Below are 19,173 nucleotides of genomic sequence, written 5' to 3'. Positions count from 1 at the left end.
TAAGCCATGGTATCCAGGCCAGAAGCAAGGTCTTCTACTTCCTGGTCCAGAATTCTTCTCCGCCTGCACACTGCTTCCACACAGCAAGTGCCCTTTGGTTCTTGTTCAGTTTCCAAATTATACAGCTTGGAAAACTCAAGGGAAACTCCTACAGTGGTTTATAGTTTTTAGATTACAGACTATTGCCACGCATATCCTGTGGCAGGATTGATATCTTAATGGTTCAGTGATTTGAAAATCAGATTAAAAGCACACAATGTGTTAAGTAGGAATTTCAGGGGAAAAAAAATACACGTTAAGTTTAAACATGTTGACAGGATTTTTTAAATGCCCTGCCTAGAAAAAGTTAAATTTTAGAAACTCTCTCAGTCTACATAAGAGCGGCCAGCCCAGCTACAGCCTGAAGCAGCTTGCCAATGGGTGAGTGCCCATCATGCAATCAGTTGAGACAAGCTGACAGAAATTTTGTTGTTTTCTCTCTTGGTTAGCATTTTATCTCCCATGGACTTTCTTGATCGTTTACCTGCCCTGTCATTGCTAGAAGTCTCTAGATGTCTCTAGTTCAGTGAACACCTTGCCACTAAGTCCCAGTGCCCCTAGAGCTAGGAAGATGGAGTAGGATGAGGTGGGATCAGTGTGCACACAGGCTCACACTGGCAGGACCAGTGGGTTCCAGGGAAAAAGAAGGGCCTCGTCATTGCCTCCCTCCTCCAGTGCCCCTTCCGACTCCCAGGCCACTTTCTTCATCAAATACCCCTTCTTTCCTCCATTCTCTGTGCACTCGTCCTCCTTCCTCTTTCCTTTTCTACTCAAGAAGCTGTTGTGTCTGGTCGGACACAAAAGCTGGTTCTGTTCTGTTCTGAGCTCTTTGGAAGCCCAGCAAAGGCGGAGCCTCAGGGAGGCAGTGACAAGAGAGCTCCTTGATCCCAGGTGCTCCTGGTCCAGGAGACCAAAGGCACAAAGCCAGCGAGGTGCAGATGAAGGGACTCAGCCAGGAGGGAACCTGGTGAAGATTCAAGAGGCTTGAATTTTCTCTGCTGTGTCCAAATACAGTGGATATCCTCCATGCCCAGCTTCATGCCAGAATATTCTTTGTTGGAACGTGGTCAGTCCAAGAAGGACTTCTGTTCCCATTGATATTCAAAGATAGCAAGATGACTCATGTTTCTTACTTCCGTTCCCCTGGCACAAATATAGCCAGACTCCTCTGTCTTGTTTCCCATAACTGCTATTGGTGGATGCTCAGGGGGAAAATTCTTCACTTTGTTCTGATGCTGTTTCAGGCCTGGCTAGTAAGATCCAAGCCCCTGTCTCAGGAGGAGAATAGAACATGTTTAGTTTGTTTCATTTTTAATCAAATATCTTGACAAATAAATATGAAATTGTGTGTCGCATTTTCTCACCCAACTTTCTTCCTTCCGCGGTTGGATTCGGCACACTTTGTATCCCAGTCTGTCCCTCACGTGCTTTTCCTTTTGTTAGTGACAGGGCTTTTCTTTTCCTTGGACATTTTCCTCTCCGTCTCATTCTTAACAAGAAAAGTTGAGTGTAAACAGTAAAACAGAGGCTCATGGGAGACTGGTAGCTGTAAGAGGGTGTAAAACTCTGCCTGGCTGCGCTGAGAAGCCCAGTGCTTGTGGTCACAGAGTGTTAGCCGGAACGTCTTTGTGCCTGTCAGTTTTCTCAGAGAGCACATGTTTTTATGTGTTCCAGTACTCTCTCTTGATCGCCTGGATGTAGCTGTAGCTCATCATAAAAGATCAGTGGAAGACAGCTGCCAAAGAGCAGGGGTCTTGATCTTAATTGCTTTTCTGCATAAATTGTCTCTCCTCCATGGAGTGAGAGATACCTGCTAGGTAGCATTGAGCAAGTGTTGACCTCCTTGGGTTAGACACAGTCCACAAGAGTCTATGGCAGCTGGGATCCAAGGAGGACCAGGGGAGCTTGCTTTCTTGACCTTGAACCACCCCATCTCAGACAATTTGCTATCTTTTGGGCTAATTCCTATAGATTATTGAGATGAGGGTGATGGCAGTGGAGGAGGAGGAGGGGGTACAAAAGGAGGTAGTGTGGGAGGGTTGATGATGGAGGTGGATGTGGTAGGGGAAGAGGTGGCAAATGACTACAGTAAGAGGTAATCTGCATTCAGTATTTGCCATGTGTTATTGCTATCCCAAGAGCCTTGCAGAATTAACTTGAGTAGTCCTCATGATTAACACTATGAATTAGATTCTGCTAATATACTTGTCTAAGCCAAGAGAAAGCGAGATACAGGTAGATGAAATAATGTGCCCATGTCCCACTGCCAAGGAATAGTAGAGCTGGGAGTCAGAACCCAGAGTGTCCTCCGAACTCTGTCGAAGCCTTCGTGGCATGGGAGAGGAACCGCTTTATTCTCTCTCCCCTGTGTCTTCGTGCCCCAGAGTAATGTTCATCAAATTCTATATTCACCAAGTTCATTATTAGGTGCCTCTAGGTTGTATATCAAGATACTGGTCATTCTGGAGTACAGTTTAGGCAAAGACCCACTTCTTCCCATCAGAAGCTTATAGTCTAGGTTCTATATTTTGATTCAGAGTTTGAAGATTAGATGCTTTTTTTGTCATTATTTATTTATTTGAAAGTCAGAGTTACACAGAGAGAGGAGGAGAAGCAGAAAGAGAGAGAGAGGTCTTCCAGCCGCAATGGCTGGAGCTATGCCAATCCAAAGCCAGGAGCCAGGAGCTTCTTCCAGGTCTCCCATGTGGTTATCGGGGCCCAAGGACTTGGACCATCTTCTACTGCTTTCCCAGGCCATAGCAGAGAGCTGGATAGGAAGTGGAGCAGCTGAGACAGGAACCGGCACCCATATGGGATGCCAGCACTGCAAGCAGCAGCTTTACCTGCTACGCCACAGCACTGGCCCCTTTTTGGTCATCTTCCTACCCAAGAACTTGACTTTGTCCCTTTGAAGCGTGTGGTATGCATTCCTTCAGTGGCATTGGAGAGGAGTGGCTAGTTAAGGATGTAACATATTGTTTCATTGCTGTACATAGTTTGAAAAGAACTGATTAATATTTTGAGATTTGCAGGTTACAATGTGAAGCTAGCAGCTGAATTTTTACTAATTTACTTTCAGTGCTTGCTCAGTCGTTGGTCACTTCATGCATGTCATTGTTTGCTCTGGGTTGAGAGCTCCCAGAGCAGACTGGTGCTTCCACTGAGCAGGTCCCTGCTGGTCCAGGGGGATGGAAATGGTGAGGGAGAGGGGACACTGGTGGTCTGCTCAAGCACTGATGGCTGCCATATTAATTTCCTTCCATTGAGGTCAGTGCTATATTCTCAAAGAATTCACAGGCAGTCCCATTTAGTTCTCAGGATGTTTTTAGTAAAAGGCTTTTACTCCAAGTATGACTGGACAGATATGTTCCGAGATTATGCTTTGACTTTTATAGGCTGACACCTAAATTATCTTTGTTTATCATGACCACAGTTGCATTCATAACATCTTTATTGATGTTAATAAGATAATGAGTTGTTTTTATTTAACTCACTGCCTGCCAGACACCCAGAATAAAGACTTAGCATTTGTTGTGTGGGTTGATCCTGTAAGGTAGGTACTATATTTTTATTTTTTAAAACAATTTATTTATTTGACAGAGTTACAGAGAGAGGTAGAGACAGAGAGAGAGGTCTTCCATCCACTGGTTCACTCCCAAATTGGCTGCAATGGCTGGAGCTGAGCTGACCCAAAGTCAGGGGCCAGGAGCTTCTTCTGGGTCTCCCACAATTGCATTGCACTTGGGCCATTCTCTGCTGCTTTCCCAGGTGCATTAGCAGGGAGCTGGATATGGGATGCCAGCACTACAGGCCAGGGCTTTAACCCACTGTACCACAGTGCCAGCCCCAAGGTGTGCACTATTTATTACCCCATTTTACTGCGGAGGAAATGGCACCAAGTTGGGCAAGCCCACCCTACTGTTAGGAGAAAATGCTGTTACCCTTGTTTTACGGATGAAGAAGCGAAGTCCCAGACATATCTTATTATCGGGTTGTCCTAGAGTTGATAGGGTGGTCAAGGTTATGTTCCAGCTTCTGTCTTTTATTTAGCAAACCAGACTGCTTGAGGGTACTCCATAAAGTTCATGGAAAATGGAACCAACAGTTGTGTTTTGAAATCCATGCTTACAGGAGCTTCTCAGAAAGTGCACAGAAAATACATATTATAGAGCACACATGGGTGATATCTTGAAGCTAGAAACTGAGTTCTGATGAAATTTGAATGACATGATTAGGATCACACTACTGAACTATGTTAAGGTTAACTTTTAAAGGGTTTTAAACCCAAACACTAAGCTATTTCCACTCTGTGATTGTTCCCCTTTGTCTCAGAGACATTCCATCTTACATCCATGTATGGAAACATTGAGACACTGACACTTCCTTAACTGTATTTTAAGATGTGGTTGGCATGAATCTAGACAGACATCGCACTCTTCAGGGATATTAAAAGAGAGTTAAATATATATTACCATCTAAGCTTTTTAGAAGAGAATTGACTACTATTAGGAAAATTATCATGCTTCACTAGCACAGCATCATCTGGAATCCTTCATTAAATAAGATTTCTTAATGTTTATCAATCACTGTACCAAATCTGTAATAACCAAATCTGTAATAAAGCCCGTCAACCGGGGGGGGGGGGGCCCACACATGGATTTCAAAAAAAAATTTAAGGCCAAATATCTGTTAATTTGTTTTCCACGAACTTTTTGAAGTATCACACCAGTGATACCTGATGTCCACTTCTGCAGTTACAGTGTAGACTCTTTGATTTGTAAAACCTAGTGGAGGCCGGCGCCACGGCTCACTTGACTAATCCTCCACCTGCGGCGCCAGTACCCCGGGTTCTAGTCCTGGTTGGGGCGCCGGGTTCTGTCCCGGTTGCTCCTCTTCCAGTCCAGCTCTCTGCTGTAGCCAGGGAGTGCAGTGGAGGATGGCCCAAGTGCTTGGGCCCTGCACCCGCATGGGAGACCAGGAGGAAGTAGCTGGCTCCTGGCTTCAGATCGGCACAGTGCTGGCCGTGGCGGCCATTTGGGGGGGATGAACTAACGGAAAGAAGACCTTTCTCTCTGTCTCACTCTCTCACTGTCCACTCTGCCTGTCAAAAAAAAAAAAAAAAAAAAAAAAAAAACCCTAGCGGAGACAGAGGCTTTGTCTTGTACCTGGACTTGGGCGCCGGCTGACTCCCTCCTGAAGGAGGGGAGGAGGAATGAGCCAAGTGAAGCTACCTGTCTCAGGTCCTTGTGCCTTTTCTTTTTTTGCAGAAGGTGGAAGTCCCCATGATGCTGAGGCTCCTCAGAGAACAAAGGATGTTCATGATCCAGACCCTCGCTCAATACCAGTTCGTCTACCAGGTCCTCATCCAGTTCCTACAAAACTCCAGACTCATTTAATGTCCCCAGTCCAGCTGTGGAGGAGGGACCCAGCTGCTGCGTGCCGGTGGAGTCGCCTCCAGACAACGTCTGTTCCCCAGCTGGGGACAGATGGCTGGCCACGGGCGCCTTGAAGCAGGAGCCCAGAGTATTTACAAGCATCATGTGTTATTTTATATGAGATAATTTATTTTTTTCCCTCCTTTGGAATAACTTTTGTGAATTATGATAATGCAATTTTCACAGTAATATAGTACTTGTCATTTAGACCACATGTTGACTGATCTGCATTGTAATCAGGTAGAGGGGAAGGTGGCTTGGTGGTGGATCTGGGGTTGGAGGCAGAAGGGAATGTGTCTCTAGTGAAGCGGCAGCCAGGTTTGTGACGCGCCACACAAACCACCAGCTTAATGCTCAGGTCCAAATCGTAGACGGCAAGAAGATGAGCTCATCCTGGAATGTCACGAAAAGGGCCAAGGTGTTTTCCTGAAGGAGAAAATACCCAACAACCTGATCTCTATTTTGGGGCTCGTGTGCCTTGACGGACAGTCGATTTCCTCCCTTCTTCGTTCCTGCCCTCGTCCTCAGTAATCCTCCTTCTTGCCCCCTCCCCACCTCCTTCCCTCAAGCTTGCATTACAGATGGGGACACCTGCAGAAAATGCTTCCGTGCCCCGCGGCAGTGGCCTACGTGTCTCCAGGCTGTGTAAGGAGCTCGTGCTGTATCTTTCTTGACCACCCCTCATCCTGGGCTCCAGAGCCCATTTCCCTGCCAGGACTGGGCCTGGGTGCTTGCTGCTTGCTTCTCTGTTTGCTCAGGAAGCCCTTGCCTCATGGCCTTGGGCCCTGGGGCAGGCCCTGTGTACAGTCGGGCCTCTCACCTGATTGGGAGAGGGTAACGGCCCCAGCTTGGGAAGAAAATGGCATCAGCAAGGCCTCGGTACTGTGTGTTATTTGACCGTGATGTGTGTGCTGGGTGGGGCCCTGCAGGTAGAGGACGTGGGTGTGTTCTGCCAGTTGCTAAGTCATTGGGAGGGTTATAAAGGAAACAGCTGGGGAAGCTGATGGATGGGAACTGTCGGGCAGCAGGGACCCTGGCCAAGAGCCAAAGTGTGACTCTGTACCAGGCTTTGGCCTACAAGAGCAGAATCGGTCCTACTTAGGACTCCAAAGCCCAAATCTTGACACACAAGATGAAAGGTGGTAGAATTTCTTTCTCTGTCACAGAATCCTTCACTGCTTTCCTTCTCACCCACTCACTGGCCAGCTGTGGTGTTAACTGCTCTGAATTGGAAGCGCATTTCCTAGTTTCTGCCTCGGGACTTCATTGGTCAATGTCCTGAATTGCTTAGGTGACACAGCTCAGTCAGTCACGTTCCACACATTTGGGGAATTTGCTTTGTACATCTGGTTTTTTTCCATAATGGCCAGAGCTGGGTTGATCAGGAGCCAGGAGCTTCTTCCAGGTCTTCCATGCGGGTGCAGGGGCCCAAGGACTTGGGCCATCTTCAACTGCTTTCCCAGGCCATAGCAGAGAGCTGAATCAGAAGTGGAGCAGCTGGGACTCAAACCAGCATCCATATGGGATGCTAGCACCACAGGTGGTGGCTTTACCCACTATGCCACAGCGCCAGTCCCATGTTTTTTTTTTTTTGTTTTTGTTTTTTTAAATAGACCTTCTAAACTGGTTTTGTTCTTAGGATTCAGTGTTCCACAAGCCTTCCTCCATTGCTGCTTTTCTCCCCTGAGCTGAAACACAAAGCAGGCATGATGTCAGTTCCACCAGAAAGAGCACACCTGTGTGACCTCCTGTCGCCTCAGACCAACAGTTCCTCACTAATTCCTTTGGAATATGAAGCAGTCAGTTTTACATCCAGCCAGGTGTTGTGGTTGTATTTAGAATATTTAGGGAGTGAGAGCTGCTGCTTTCTCTTCTTCAAGGTCTGAAGAATCAGTCATGGAGTATAATTTCAACTGATTTTGTAGGTGCTGGAAATTCAGTGGATGTTCTGAAAAGCCATTAGTTTCACATTATTTTTCTTACTTTTTTTTTTTATCTGAGAGGCAGGAAGAGACACAGAGAGCTCCCAGCCACTGGTTTACTCCCCCAAATGCCTGCAACAGCCTGGGCCTGGGTCAAGCCAAAACGAGGAACCAGGAATTCAATCCAGGCTTTCCCATGTGAGTGGCAGGAACTGAGTCACTTGGGCCATCATTGCTGCTTCCTTGGATCTGCAGTCGCAGGAACATGGGTTCAGGAGCCAGAGCCAGCCACCAAGCACAGGTGCTCTGCCATGGCGGGCAGGCCTCTCAGCTGCTAGGCTTAAACACCCAGTCCCCATGTATTTTCAGTGGAACCAAGCTTAGAAACCTTACTGTGAGAAGCCTGTGCACAGGGAATCCTGTTCATTTTTGTTTTCTTTTTTGAGGCACTCTTCTCAGTTCTTGGTTTATTGTATAATAAAGGATGTGCCCCCCACGTGGACGCTGCTAAAATATCTCCTGTGAGCAGCATGTAGATCTGGTGTCTCTTTGACCTCATCACCCATGGGCTTCCTTTAAACCTGCCTACTGTCCCCCCTCCTTATGCTACTGGAATATTTGCTAATGCACAAAATGAAGGTGGGGTGGGTTTAATATCCAGCTGCCTAGCCAAGGTTTACATGGAAACCGAAAGGAAAGCAGTTAAGAGTGATCCCACATAGTTCATTTTTAAGAACAAATGCTTGCTTTTTTGCACTTCTTTTCACATCTCCAGTAAATGCCAGCACATCTCCTGTTATATTAGCAGCAGCCATTTCTGTGGCATCTGCATAATAATTGCCCAGAGATGCTTTATATCTGGGAAGCAGGCCAAGGAATAAACCTTGAAGCAAAGTGTATTAAATTAGTTATCTGGTTAGAGCTTTTGGAATGATTTCCTGATGATGTATCAAGGCGGAAGCTAGAACTGTCAGGGTCTATTGCTGCAGTGTGGATGTGAAGGGAGGAAATAGAGGGAAAAAATGAGACCATCTCACAAGAAAGCCAGCCGGCATTTTCAGGCCCCTGGTTCTGAAGTTTTCCAGTTGAAATATTTTGTTTCTTTCATACATACTCGATTTGGATCAGCTGACCCCAAGGGTTCGTCCTTGTTCACTGGGGGTTCCGGGGCCTGAATTTGATGTCTCCATCCTCGAGATGAGTTCACTGGTGAAGCTGAGGCTCCTTTGGCTGAGCTTTTTTGGGTTTCATGTGAGTTTTAAAGAGAGACCACCCTGTAGTGAGAGTCGCTGGTAGCACTCACATTTATATTAGGGTACTGCAAAGTGTTCAGGAGAAAAATGTAGTTAAAAGATGTTTATGGTGGCACAAAACACTCTGGAGTCTCTGCATAATTTTTCAGAATGTGCATTTTCCATGAACTTTTTGAAAACCACTTGTAAAAGCTCTTTTCCTGGATGGGAAATAGAGGAGGGCTTAGGGCAGGCATTTGGCCTAGCAGTTAGCATGCCCACATCCCAAAGTGCCTGAGTTTGAGTCCCAGCTGTAGGTTCCTGCTAATGTACAGCGTGTGCCCTGGGAGGCAGCAGGTGATCGCTTAGGTAGTGAGGCCCTTGACACTCACATGGAAGAGCCAATCTGGGCTCGCTGTTCTGGCTTTGGCCTGGCCCAGCCCCAGCAGTTGTGGACATTTGAGGGATGAACCAGCACATGAGAGCTCTTGTCTGCCTGTTCATGTGTCCTGCTCAACTCTCAGATAAAAATTACAGGGAGACTGAGCTGCACTGGAGGAGGATGCTGAACACTGATTTCCTTATATGAGAGCAAAAACGAATGAGTTTCTACTCAGTTGCAGGTACCAAGTAGATAAGGGAAGATGGACACATTTCCACATGGATTATTTTGAGTAGTAAACTTTAAGGGAGCTTCAAATAAGAGAAATCTACTTCTATATCTTCTGCGTTCTTAGACCGAAAAGAAAAGGTAGTTTGTAAATTACAACAAAATTTTCATTGTTTGCCCAAGAGTCCTTGGCTGTATCTCACCCCTCCTCCATCAGCCTGGCCAGAGAATCTTGGTAGACTCTGCTGGAGGAGTTCCTGTGAGATTTGACCAGCGTGCCTACTCACTTTTTTTTTTTTTTTTTAAGTAAGATTTATTTATTTGAGAGGCAGAGTCACAGAGAGAGGGAGAGAGAAGGGCCTTCCACTTGGCTGGTTTACTCCCTAAATGGCAGCAATGGCTGCAGCTGAGCCTATTCAGAGCCAGGAGCTTTTTCCAGGTCTCCCGTGCAGGGGCAAGGGCTTGAGCATTTGGGCCTACTCTGCTGCACCCTCATGTTAGCTCCTGGTTGATGCAGAACTAGGTGGGTGTCGGGGGTGAGGATGCGCGGTTTCTGATCATCGCCGGAGTCTGCTGCGGAAGAGCCCGTCCCCGCTCCCCTGTGGTGAGTGGCCCTTGGTTTTCCTCGCAGCCTCGGTAGCGGCGGGATGCTTTCACCCATGTGGCTCCCAGAATCAGCAGTCACAGTTCGGGTGTTCCCCTCCCCCTCTCACCTGCACGCTCAGGGGAGCTGCAGAGCTTACTCCTTTACAGCAAGGCATGTTTATGATGGGGGCCGTGAGCACCGTGGCGGAGTGTGCCTGGTCTGGTTGAGTGGATGGGTGGGAGTGCCTTACATCACCAGGCTGCATTCCCAGGGCACCTCAGTGACTTAGGGCTCTACCACCCTTTCGTGTTTTCTCATTTGCTTTGTGGATCAATAGGAGAGCAGCCCTACAAGAATTAAGCCTAGTCCTAGAGACTAATTGTCTTAAACTTCTCCCAAACGTAAAATTAGGGAACCTCATTTTTAACCTTATGAAGCCTCAAGGCCTAAGATCTGGCAAGTGAAAATAACTAGAAAACTCAGCACCCAGGAATCCCCCTTCCCTCTCTTTTGCTTCCTCAGTCATAGAAACCATCACTCAGTGCCAGAAGAAATGAAAAGACGGGCATCAGTCCTGTTTGAAGCAATTGCTGTAGTACTTAGATTTATTTCAAGGTTGACTTAATGTAGGTTCATGGTGGCTACCTTTAGCATTGCAGTGTGCCATCAGACTGATTGGTTTCTAGCTTCTCCCTTTTGGGTCACTTTTGGCCTCATGGCCTCTCTACACACAGGTTGCCCAGAACACTGACAAGTTGTGATGGCTTTGCAGATACCTGGGGCCAGCAGGAGACGCGCCGGTCACCCAGTGTGTCTGTTCGTGATCCCTTTCTTTCCCAGCTGCGGATTCTAGGCAAACAGCTGCCCTCATCAGACAGAATTTGAGAGAAGGAAGCTGGGAATATGGGATTGGGATTTTCTTTGTGCCTTGGGGTGGAACCTTTCGCTAAAATCTCAGGAATGCTGCTGTGAGTTCAGCGAGGGTGGCTCTCCGAGCAGGGGCACCTGGCGCGCTCTGCCTCTCTCAGGGGCCTCTTCTACCGCGGTGTTAGCTGATAAATACCCTCAGCACTGGACTGAGAGCAGGAACTCAAAGCCGCCTCTTTATCAGCTTGAATGTTGTAAAATTCTATTCCAATTTCTTGTCAACTTTCTTGCCATTACTTGGACCTCTCAGACATCCACCAGCCTTATCCTTTCAGACAGGAGGTTGCTCTTCATTAGAGACAACTTCCTGTGTATGTCCTCTGATGCTTCAACGGTCCACTCACCTGCTTGGGGACACTTCCACAGAAAAAGAGGTTTACATATGCAGATGACTATTCAATGTATAACCTATGTACCTGGTGTTACATCAGTAACAACCATCTAGTTTGTTTCACTGGACTCTTGTGCTACAGTATTTTGATGCTTTCCTTGGTCTGTGCTTTTGTGATGTTGTGAATTTTGGTTTCATTTAAAACAACTGACATTCAGTAGGTTCCCTTTTGAAATGATGTGCAGACAAGTCTCCAACTTAGAAAGCAGGTATTTTTTTCCTTAAGATACTTGGGTCATCCTACAGAAGCCTCCTGACTTCCAGCACAACTAAAGTGTGGGGCTGTGTTGGCTTTCATGGGCAGCCCTGGAAGAGTAACCTGCACCTGTTATGTTCTTGCTGTAAGAAGTGCATTCCAGATTGGGAGTTGGGATCCTCATGGTGGCCACTTAATACTTTGCAAAATGGAAACATGGTCTTTTCACCACCAAACTGTATACAGTTTTAGTGGCAGGAGAGGGCCTGAGAAGTTTTAAGAGCATTCCCTACCTTGGGGAGTGATTCTACCAATAGTCACAGCCACCCTACTTTGGTATAGGCTCCCTATCCATTTAATGTTAAAAGCCTTAAATAAAACTATGCATGCTATTCTATGTGCTATTTTATATCAGTAAATAAGCTTATGCTTGCCAGTTTTATATATAACTAAGAGATGTATAAAACTGACTTTGACAGTATTTTTTGCACTGTTTCTGTTTTTATAAAGTCATATTTAGATGTTGGTTCTAGTCAATGTTCTTACTGTTAATGCTGTAAGATGTTTCATATGTGCCTTTACAAATGTGAGATCTTTATTCTAACCTTTTTTTTTGTAAAAGATATCTATTGATTTCCATATGCAATAAACTTTTTTTTCAGAGAAAACATTTAACTCTTCTAATTTTCTTCAGTACTAGGTATGTTTGCATTACTTAAAAGCACCTGTATCTTTTTTTTTTTTTTTTTTTTTTTTTGCACCTGTATCTCTTAACTGCTAGGATTATTTTTACAGATAAAAGTGCCTAGAAAATTCTGCTTTCTTGGGCTTTTTAGTCCTGCATAGTTTGGTCATATTGAAGGTTTGGTTTGAAATTCATAAATTCATTAGTGTTAGAAGAAAGGCCAGTAGAATGAAGAACACATAGAAGTGAGTCTTTTCTCAGAAATGCAGTGGTGTTTTAAAGATTTTATTTATTTATTTGAGTGAGTTACAGAGAGGCAGAGAGAAAGAGGTCGTCCATCTGCTGGTTCACTCCCCAGATGGCTGCAACCGCTGGAGCTGCGCCAATCCGTAGCCAGGAGTTTGGAGCTTCTTCCAGGCCTCCCACATGGATGCAGGGGCCCAAGGACTTGGGCCATCTTCTACTGCTTTCCCAGGCCACAGCAGAGAGCTGGATTGGAAGAGGAGTAGGTGGGACTCGAACCGGTACCCATATGGGATGCCAGCACCACATGTGGAGGCTTAGCCTACTATACCATAGTGCTGGCCCCAAAGACATTTTATTTCTTAAAGATTAGTACAGTCTACCTTTATATAGCAAGTACTTTGAAATATAAATAGACAACCAGAGCAAAAAATACGTTCAACGTATGACAAAGAAATAATACTCCAACATATATTGAGCTTATAAAGTATTATGAGACATGAAAAAACAAACAAAAAAAAAGGTAATTGCTATTGTGGTACCATAAAGATATTTGGTCTTGGGGCTGGCACTGTGGTGTAGTAGGTTAAGCCTTGTGGCACCGGCATCCCATGAGAGCACTGGTTTGAGTCCAGCTGCTCTACTTCTGATCCAGCTCCCTGCTGATGACCTGGGAAAGCAGAAGATGGCCCAAGTGCTTGGCCCCTGCACCCATGTGGGAGACCCAGAAGAAGCTCCTAGCTCCTGGCTTTGGATTGGCCCAGCTCTGGCCGTTGTGGCCATTTGGGGAGTGAATCAATGGATGGATGCTCCCTCCCTCCCCAGCCAACTCTGCCTCTCAAATAAATAAATCTTAAAAAAAAAAAAAAAAGAAAAAGATATTTGGTCTCCTGGCATACAGCTCCTAAAGCCCTTGGAGTCTCTGAGTAATAAGGCTGATAGAAGCCTTGTTTGTTCTAATGAGGCAACTGTACTGGGGGTCCGAGACAGCCTCAGGATGGGGGTTGGCAAGAACTTTCAGTTCATCCCCCAACCACTGGGGGAGGGGCCAGAGGCAGAGTCAATCCTCAGTGGCCAGTGGTTTACTCAAGCACACCTATGGAATGGAACCCCACAGAAACCCCTAAACAGCAGGGTCTGGAGAGCTGCAGAGCACGGCTGGAGGGCGCATACCACGACTCCATGAGGACAGAAGCTCCTGTGCTCAGAACCCTTCCAGACCACATGGTATGTGCCTTTTCAACCATCTATTCATTTGTACCCCTTCACCCTAAACAGGTAGTGTTCCGCCATTCTGGTTGCCCAACCTGAGAGGGGAGGGGTTATGGGAAGCGCTTTACTTTTTAGTCCAGTAGGACCTAAGTGCGTGAACCTGGGACTCAGTGCTTGTAAATGGCATCTGAGGTGAGGGCACTTTCATGGGACTGGAACATTTAACACGGTCAGTCTGACACTAACTCTGGGTAGTTAGGTCTTAGAACTGAGAGAAGTTGGACCGCTGCGGCTTGAGTATGAGTCGGCCTTCAATCTCCTGCAGGAGTTTAAAATACGAACGTTAAAGTTAATAGTATTAAGAGGGAGCAAACAATCTAGTTGGAGTGTTTTGAGGTGAAGCCTTAGGAAATCATTTAGATTAGACTAGATGCTTAGGTTGATTGGTGATTGAAAACTGGTGTCTAAGGACAAAGAGACCACAGACTGATGGACTGACAAATGTATGTTTGCTGTCTGTCATGGCTTGATGGCCTGTGCTACCTCAAGATTCCGCCAACAAGAATACCATTACCACCAGAGGCTACGCAATCTTGGGACTGAGAACTTCCACAACCATGAGCCAAAATGAGCCCCCTTTTAAAAAAATAAAGTTCGGCCACCTTGGGCAGTTTGTTGTGGTAGTGAAAAGCCAATGTGTGGACACGTAGCTGGTATCCAAAGAGTTAGAGAATGGCAAGATAGAAAAAACATGTTTGATGTTGGAACTGATATAAGTAGAAACCGCTCATTCTGGTGTCAGAAGGGGGATCAGAAAGTCTGTGATACTTGGTGTGATAAAATGAGGGATCTGCTAGAATGACCTTGGTTCCCAGAAATGTGGTTTGGGAAGAGAAAGGATGAAAGGACAGGGAGTCTGGAACTTCCGAGTCCTGGGTGCCCACAGGGTTACTAAAATGGATTGTGAGAGTGACTACCTTAGGAGTGGTGTCTTTGAAGACCCACAGCTCACTATGGAACAACCACAGGTCCCCAGCATTAAAGGGCCCCAAACAAGACTGCCTTACTTACTCCAATTTGAAATTTTAGAAGCCCAAATGAAACAACCAGCGTGGTAGACTAGATGAAGTCATTATAGTGTTTTTATTCTTAAGAAGCGACAATGGCCAACTCAACGCTATAAATGTTAAGTGGAGTGCCCCTGATGGAGCGGCTGGTAAGATTTTTATGCAAGCCATGTAGACTGGTTTTATGGTAATATGCCCACGACCCAGGTCATGGTCAGTGTTTCGATTAAGGCTGTGAGTACCAGTTGCACGGATACCCGTGTAACATTATAGCTGAAAGCTAGAGCAAAAGGATGAGAAGCCTTATCAAATTTTCTGGCTCACTTTCCTCTCAGGGGTCTTAGAGATGCTAAGTAAAACACTGGATTAACCCAAGAAAATGGGGGAAGGCAGAGGAGTGGGTCAAAAGACTCACCCCACGAGACTGGGAATTTTTAGAAGATTAAATGGGATGAATAAAGGAGACATTGACAGCAAAATAAAGGGGAAAAAGAAAGGCAAGGGTCAAGGGTGCATCCCAGCAAGGCAGAAATTTTTAGATGACTCACAAGTGGAATGCCAAAGATAGCACTGTTGAAGATTCCGTGGACCAAGGGGGTTCCCTGATGGTTCCCCAACATTAAAGGCATCTAAAGGCTACCTAAAGTCATTTGCCAATTTGGTAAAATGTTTTTAAAAGCCAGAATATTATGAGAAAACCTGACCTGGAATGCCTGGGACAACTATCAGGCAGATTAACCAAGACACAAAGAGGTCAGGGTCCCTTGACTCAACTTTGGGTCAACTGTCAGTGCAGTGTGGTAGCAAAACCATTGCTGAAGCTCTAACATGGGCTATGATTAGGTTCAGAGAACACTGGAAAGGCCGAGTTGGTAGAATTATGGAATTTGGAATGTTTAAACTTGCTTTAGGCAGAGTTGTGTCTCCCTCACCTGAATGTCTTAGTAAAGGTTTTTCAGGAAGTTAACACTGATCATGAATGATGCAACTCTGTCCACAGAGTTTCCCCTGGTTCCAGCTGCTTCTCAGTTTTGCCTTCCGGCCACATGGATCGCCTTCTTGGAGACCTGAGATCTTAGCAGGATTTTCTGTTTCAACATAATTCTGAATTTGGGGTTAGCTTGTAGATTAGTGGCCAGACCTGAGACTCCCCAAAATCTGAGCTTGATCTACCATGGGGGCCCATCCAGCACCCTGTTTTAATTTCATGTTCGTCATTACAGATAACAGTGTTTTATTCCAGCATCAGAAAGTGACTGGGATCAGCAAGCAGGCATCTGCACCTGAAGTGGCCACCCAGGCCCCTGGGAGGAGTCGACGCGCGGGGCGGGGCGGGGGGGGGGGGGCTGTATCCTTTATAATTAAATGGCAAATATAAGTCAAGTGCTTTCTGCCATTCTGTAGGCCAGGCAAGCAAATTTTCAAACATGAAGGGGAGGTGTGGGAATTCTCTGACTCTGCAGCCAAGTCGGACAGAAGTTGGGGAACACAGGGACCTGACCGCTGCAGCTGGCATCGTGAAGTGAACGCTGCCACACAGTCTGGGTCCTTCAGCCTGCGTATTCTGAAGCTGAGTTGTGGAGCACATAGTCGGGTGTCTGTGGAGTTGGGGGATTTGCTGGCAACATGAGAACCTTTTACACGTTAGATGTCAGAGGTGGTGTAAAAACACCTCAGCCACAAGCATCAACTCACAGAAGAAATACAATTAATTCCTAGACGTATGCAGAAGTACCCAACCTCAGTAATAAATGTACATAAAACATTTCAACATACTCGTTAACAATTTAATGATAACAGTGTAATGAAGAAAATAAATACTATTATATCCTATTGGTACCTGATACAGTTTTGGGATTTATTTCAGAGATACATATACACAGGCATTCAGCAGAGGAGAGTGAGCCAGTGAACCTATCCATTAGTTCGCCCCCAAATGCCCACAAAAGCCAAGGCTGGGCCAGACCAAAGCTGGGAGCCAGGTACCCAATTCAGGTCTCCCGCATGGCTGCCAGGGACCCAACTGATTGAGGCACCACTGCTGCTGTCCAGGGTGTGCCTTAACAGGATGCTGGAATCAGAAGTGCAGTCTGAACTTGCTCGCAGGTGTTTCAATGTGGAATGTCCCAAATGGCATCGTAACTGGCCAAACACCCACCACCTAAATGGTTTTTTAAAGGAAATATAGCCATATTTATTTTTTATTACCATTTGATCTTGAATTTTCCTTATGCAAATCTATCCCCTGAAACGCTACGACTGAGCAACACGATTATATGTTCCGACTATTGATCGTAGGGGCCAGCTCTGTGGTGTAGTAAGTAAAGCCACCAGCTGCAGTGCCGGCATCCCATATGGGCACCAGTTCAAGTCCTGGCTGCTCCACTTCCAATCCAGCTCTCTGCTATGGCCTAGGAAAGCAGTGGAAAAGCAGTGGAGGATGGCCCCTGCACCCACATGCGAGACCCAGAAGAAGCTCTTGGCTTCTGGCTTCGAACTGGTGCAGCTCCGGCCATTGTGGCCATTTGGGGAGTGAACCAGTGGATGGAACACCTCTCTCTCTCTGGCTCTGCCTCTCTGATGAAACTCTTTCAAGTAAAATAAATAAATGTTTTAAAAAAAGCTATTCATCGTAGTATTGTTTTTTCTAGCAACAAACTGGGAAAAATCATACCGTAAATAGAACGGCTGAGTAAAAGACGACATGCATTCAATGCAATATTCTGCCCCTAAAAACAAGGCGAATCTCTATGGACTGAGGTGCAAAGGAAGCCATATTAAGTCCAAACAGATTACAAACTCATGTGCCAGTCCCATCCTGCCTTTGTTTTCCTATTTGCATAGATTCGTTCTAGAGGCCTGGCGAGAAGGGGGAGCACACTGAGCAGACTGTAGGGCTCCCTCTGTGGCCGGGGGGGGGGGGGGGCTGGTGACAACACCTCCCTCTCTTCACATGCGTTGTATTAACCTGTGAATATGTAACTTCCATCCATTTTATAAAACCTACAGAGAACAGCGGCTACGCTTATTGCAGGCTTAGCCACAGAAACTGGAGGAAATCGGCTCTCTTCAAACACTCAGCTCCCTGACCTGGGCCCACGCTTGCTTTTATGCGCTCTGTGAGCTACAGGGAGGACTGTACATATAGTGGCTTACTGGGCTTGGACAACAGAATGCATTCCACCTGTTAAATCCTCCCGTGCAGCACACCGAGGGAGGTGTGTATGTACACGTGAGGGAAGGAGGGAAACACCCCAGCCGGCCATTTGAGCTGTGTGCAGATCCCGACTATGAAAGCCAACTGCAGCGTAAACTGGGCGGCTTTACCGGTAGGTGCACAGGGCCGCTGCTCTCTAGGATACAAGACGCCTTCCTTGGAAACACCCCTGCACTCGGGGGCGTGCTGGCTCCGTCTGGGTGGCGGCTGCCAACAAGCCATTCCTCAGCGCGCTGCTGTCTGGGCCCAGGGGCCACACAACACGGGGCTGCTGCTGGCCTTGTGGGTAGAGATCCGTGTTTGCTCACAACACAGCGTTGGTAAGGAAAGAAAATTTTCCCTTCCCAAGCTTACCCTGGAGTCATTCCAAATAAAGAAAAGGAGTACTGTGCAGACCCAGCAGTGGGGCGATCAAAGCGCAGAATGCTTTCAGATGGGGCAGCTAAGACGGCAAGGCTGGCACTGAGCACTGTCCCACACCGCAGGGCTCCGGGTGCCCAGGGGAGACAGAGCAGGGGCCACCGCCTGCCAGGGAGGCGCCCAGGGCCCACCGAAGGCTCCTCCAGCCAGACACTCTGCTTTCACCGTCGCGTCTTCTCTCTCCCTTCCTGGTTCTTCCTCCATAGGCGTCGTCCCAGGAAATAAAGTGCAGGATCAAGAGGCCTCCGGGTGCCACTTGTGGGGAGAAGTCTGGGACTCGCAGCACTGCGGAGAACACGTGTCGCTTCCAGGCCAGGGACTGGGCTCCCGCCACTGCCCCTTCGGCGGCCTCCCCATGCACAGAAGAAAACACAAACCGCAAATACCGTTCTCCCTTTTATTCTCCCTCATCCCCCAGATGTGTTCAGAGCAGGACAACAGGGATGACGGGAAGAACAGCTGCGTTTTTAGAACTTGGATCTGCCCAAAGTATATTCTAAGACACGAAACCATGCTGTTACCTCTTAGGAAAAGAAATCATTCAAAACTCATGGGCTGCTCAGGCTCCAGGCCAGTTTGGCGGGGTGGCAAGTGCAAGGTCTCAGTGCAGGAAGGTGCTGTCATTCCAGCGGCTCACGGGGGTGCAGGCGTGGTGGGGAAGAGTGGAAACGAGTCCGCGAGGATCTCTGGACAAAGCATTTGATGAAAACAGATGCTGCATAGTTTCACTGGCTTTCCAGCTCCTGCTTGATCTCAGAAATATACGGGTGGTCTTTGCCGTGAGCTACTTCCATGATTGCAATGGCCTACGGAGAGAAAGACAGAGGAAGCGTGAGCGTGGAGAGGCCCGTGCGCCCACACCTCCCCCGGGGCTGCCCAGGACTCAAGCCGGACTCCTCGGCTCTAAGGCACAGGACAGGAGCTTTTGCAGAGTCAGGCTTGGGAAAGAAAGGAGACAAGACAGACTGGTCGCAGCTGGTCATCCAGTCCC

The 19,173-nt window shown here is 47.0% G+C and overlaps 2 protein-coding genes across 4 annotated transcripts in view; one reads left to right on the top strand and one right to left on the bottom strand.

Moving 5' to 3' along the window:
• The window catches only part of PTPN14 (protein tyrosine phosphatase non-receptor type 14), a 195,748-nt gene extending 183,742 nt beyond the window's left edge, over positions 1-12,006 (top strand). For all 3 annotated transcript variants that reach the window (XM_002717512.5, XM_070055315.1, XM_051820557.2), the window contains exon 19: positions 5,307-12,006. In XM_002717512.5, the coding sequence (XP_002717558.3) occupies positions 5,307-5,435 (129 nt within the window). In that variant the 3' untranslated portion in view covers positions 5,436-12,006. The remainder of the gene's footprint in view (positions 1-5,306) is intronic.
• SMYD2 (SET and MYND domain containing 2) overlaps positions 9,526-19,173 on the bottom strand; it is a 62,017-nt gene continuing 52,369 nt past the window's right edge. The window contains exon 12 of the mRNA XM_002717406.5: positions 9,526-18,988. Coding sequence (XP_002717452.3) covers positions 18,908-18,988 — 81 coding nt within the window. The 3' untranslated portion in view covers positions 9,526-18,907. The remainder of the gene's footprint in view (positions 18,989-19,173) is intronic.

The sequence above is a fragment of the Oryctolagus cuniculus genome, chromosome 13 (assembly GCF_964237555.1).
Source record: "Oryctolagus cuniculus chromosome 13, mOryCun1.1, whole genome shotgun sequence".
Taxonomy (NCBI): domain Eukaryota; kingdom Metazoa; phylum Chordata; class Mammalia; order Lagomorpha; family Leporidae; genus Oryctolagus; species Oryctolagus cuniculus.
The sequence above is the reverse complement of the archived record's forward strand: the minus strand, read 5'-3'. Positions and strand labels throughout refer to the sequence as shown.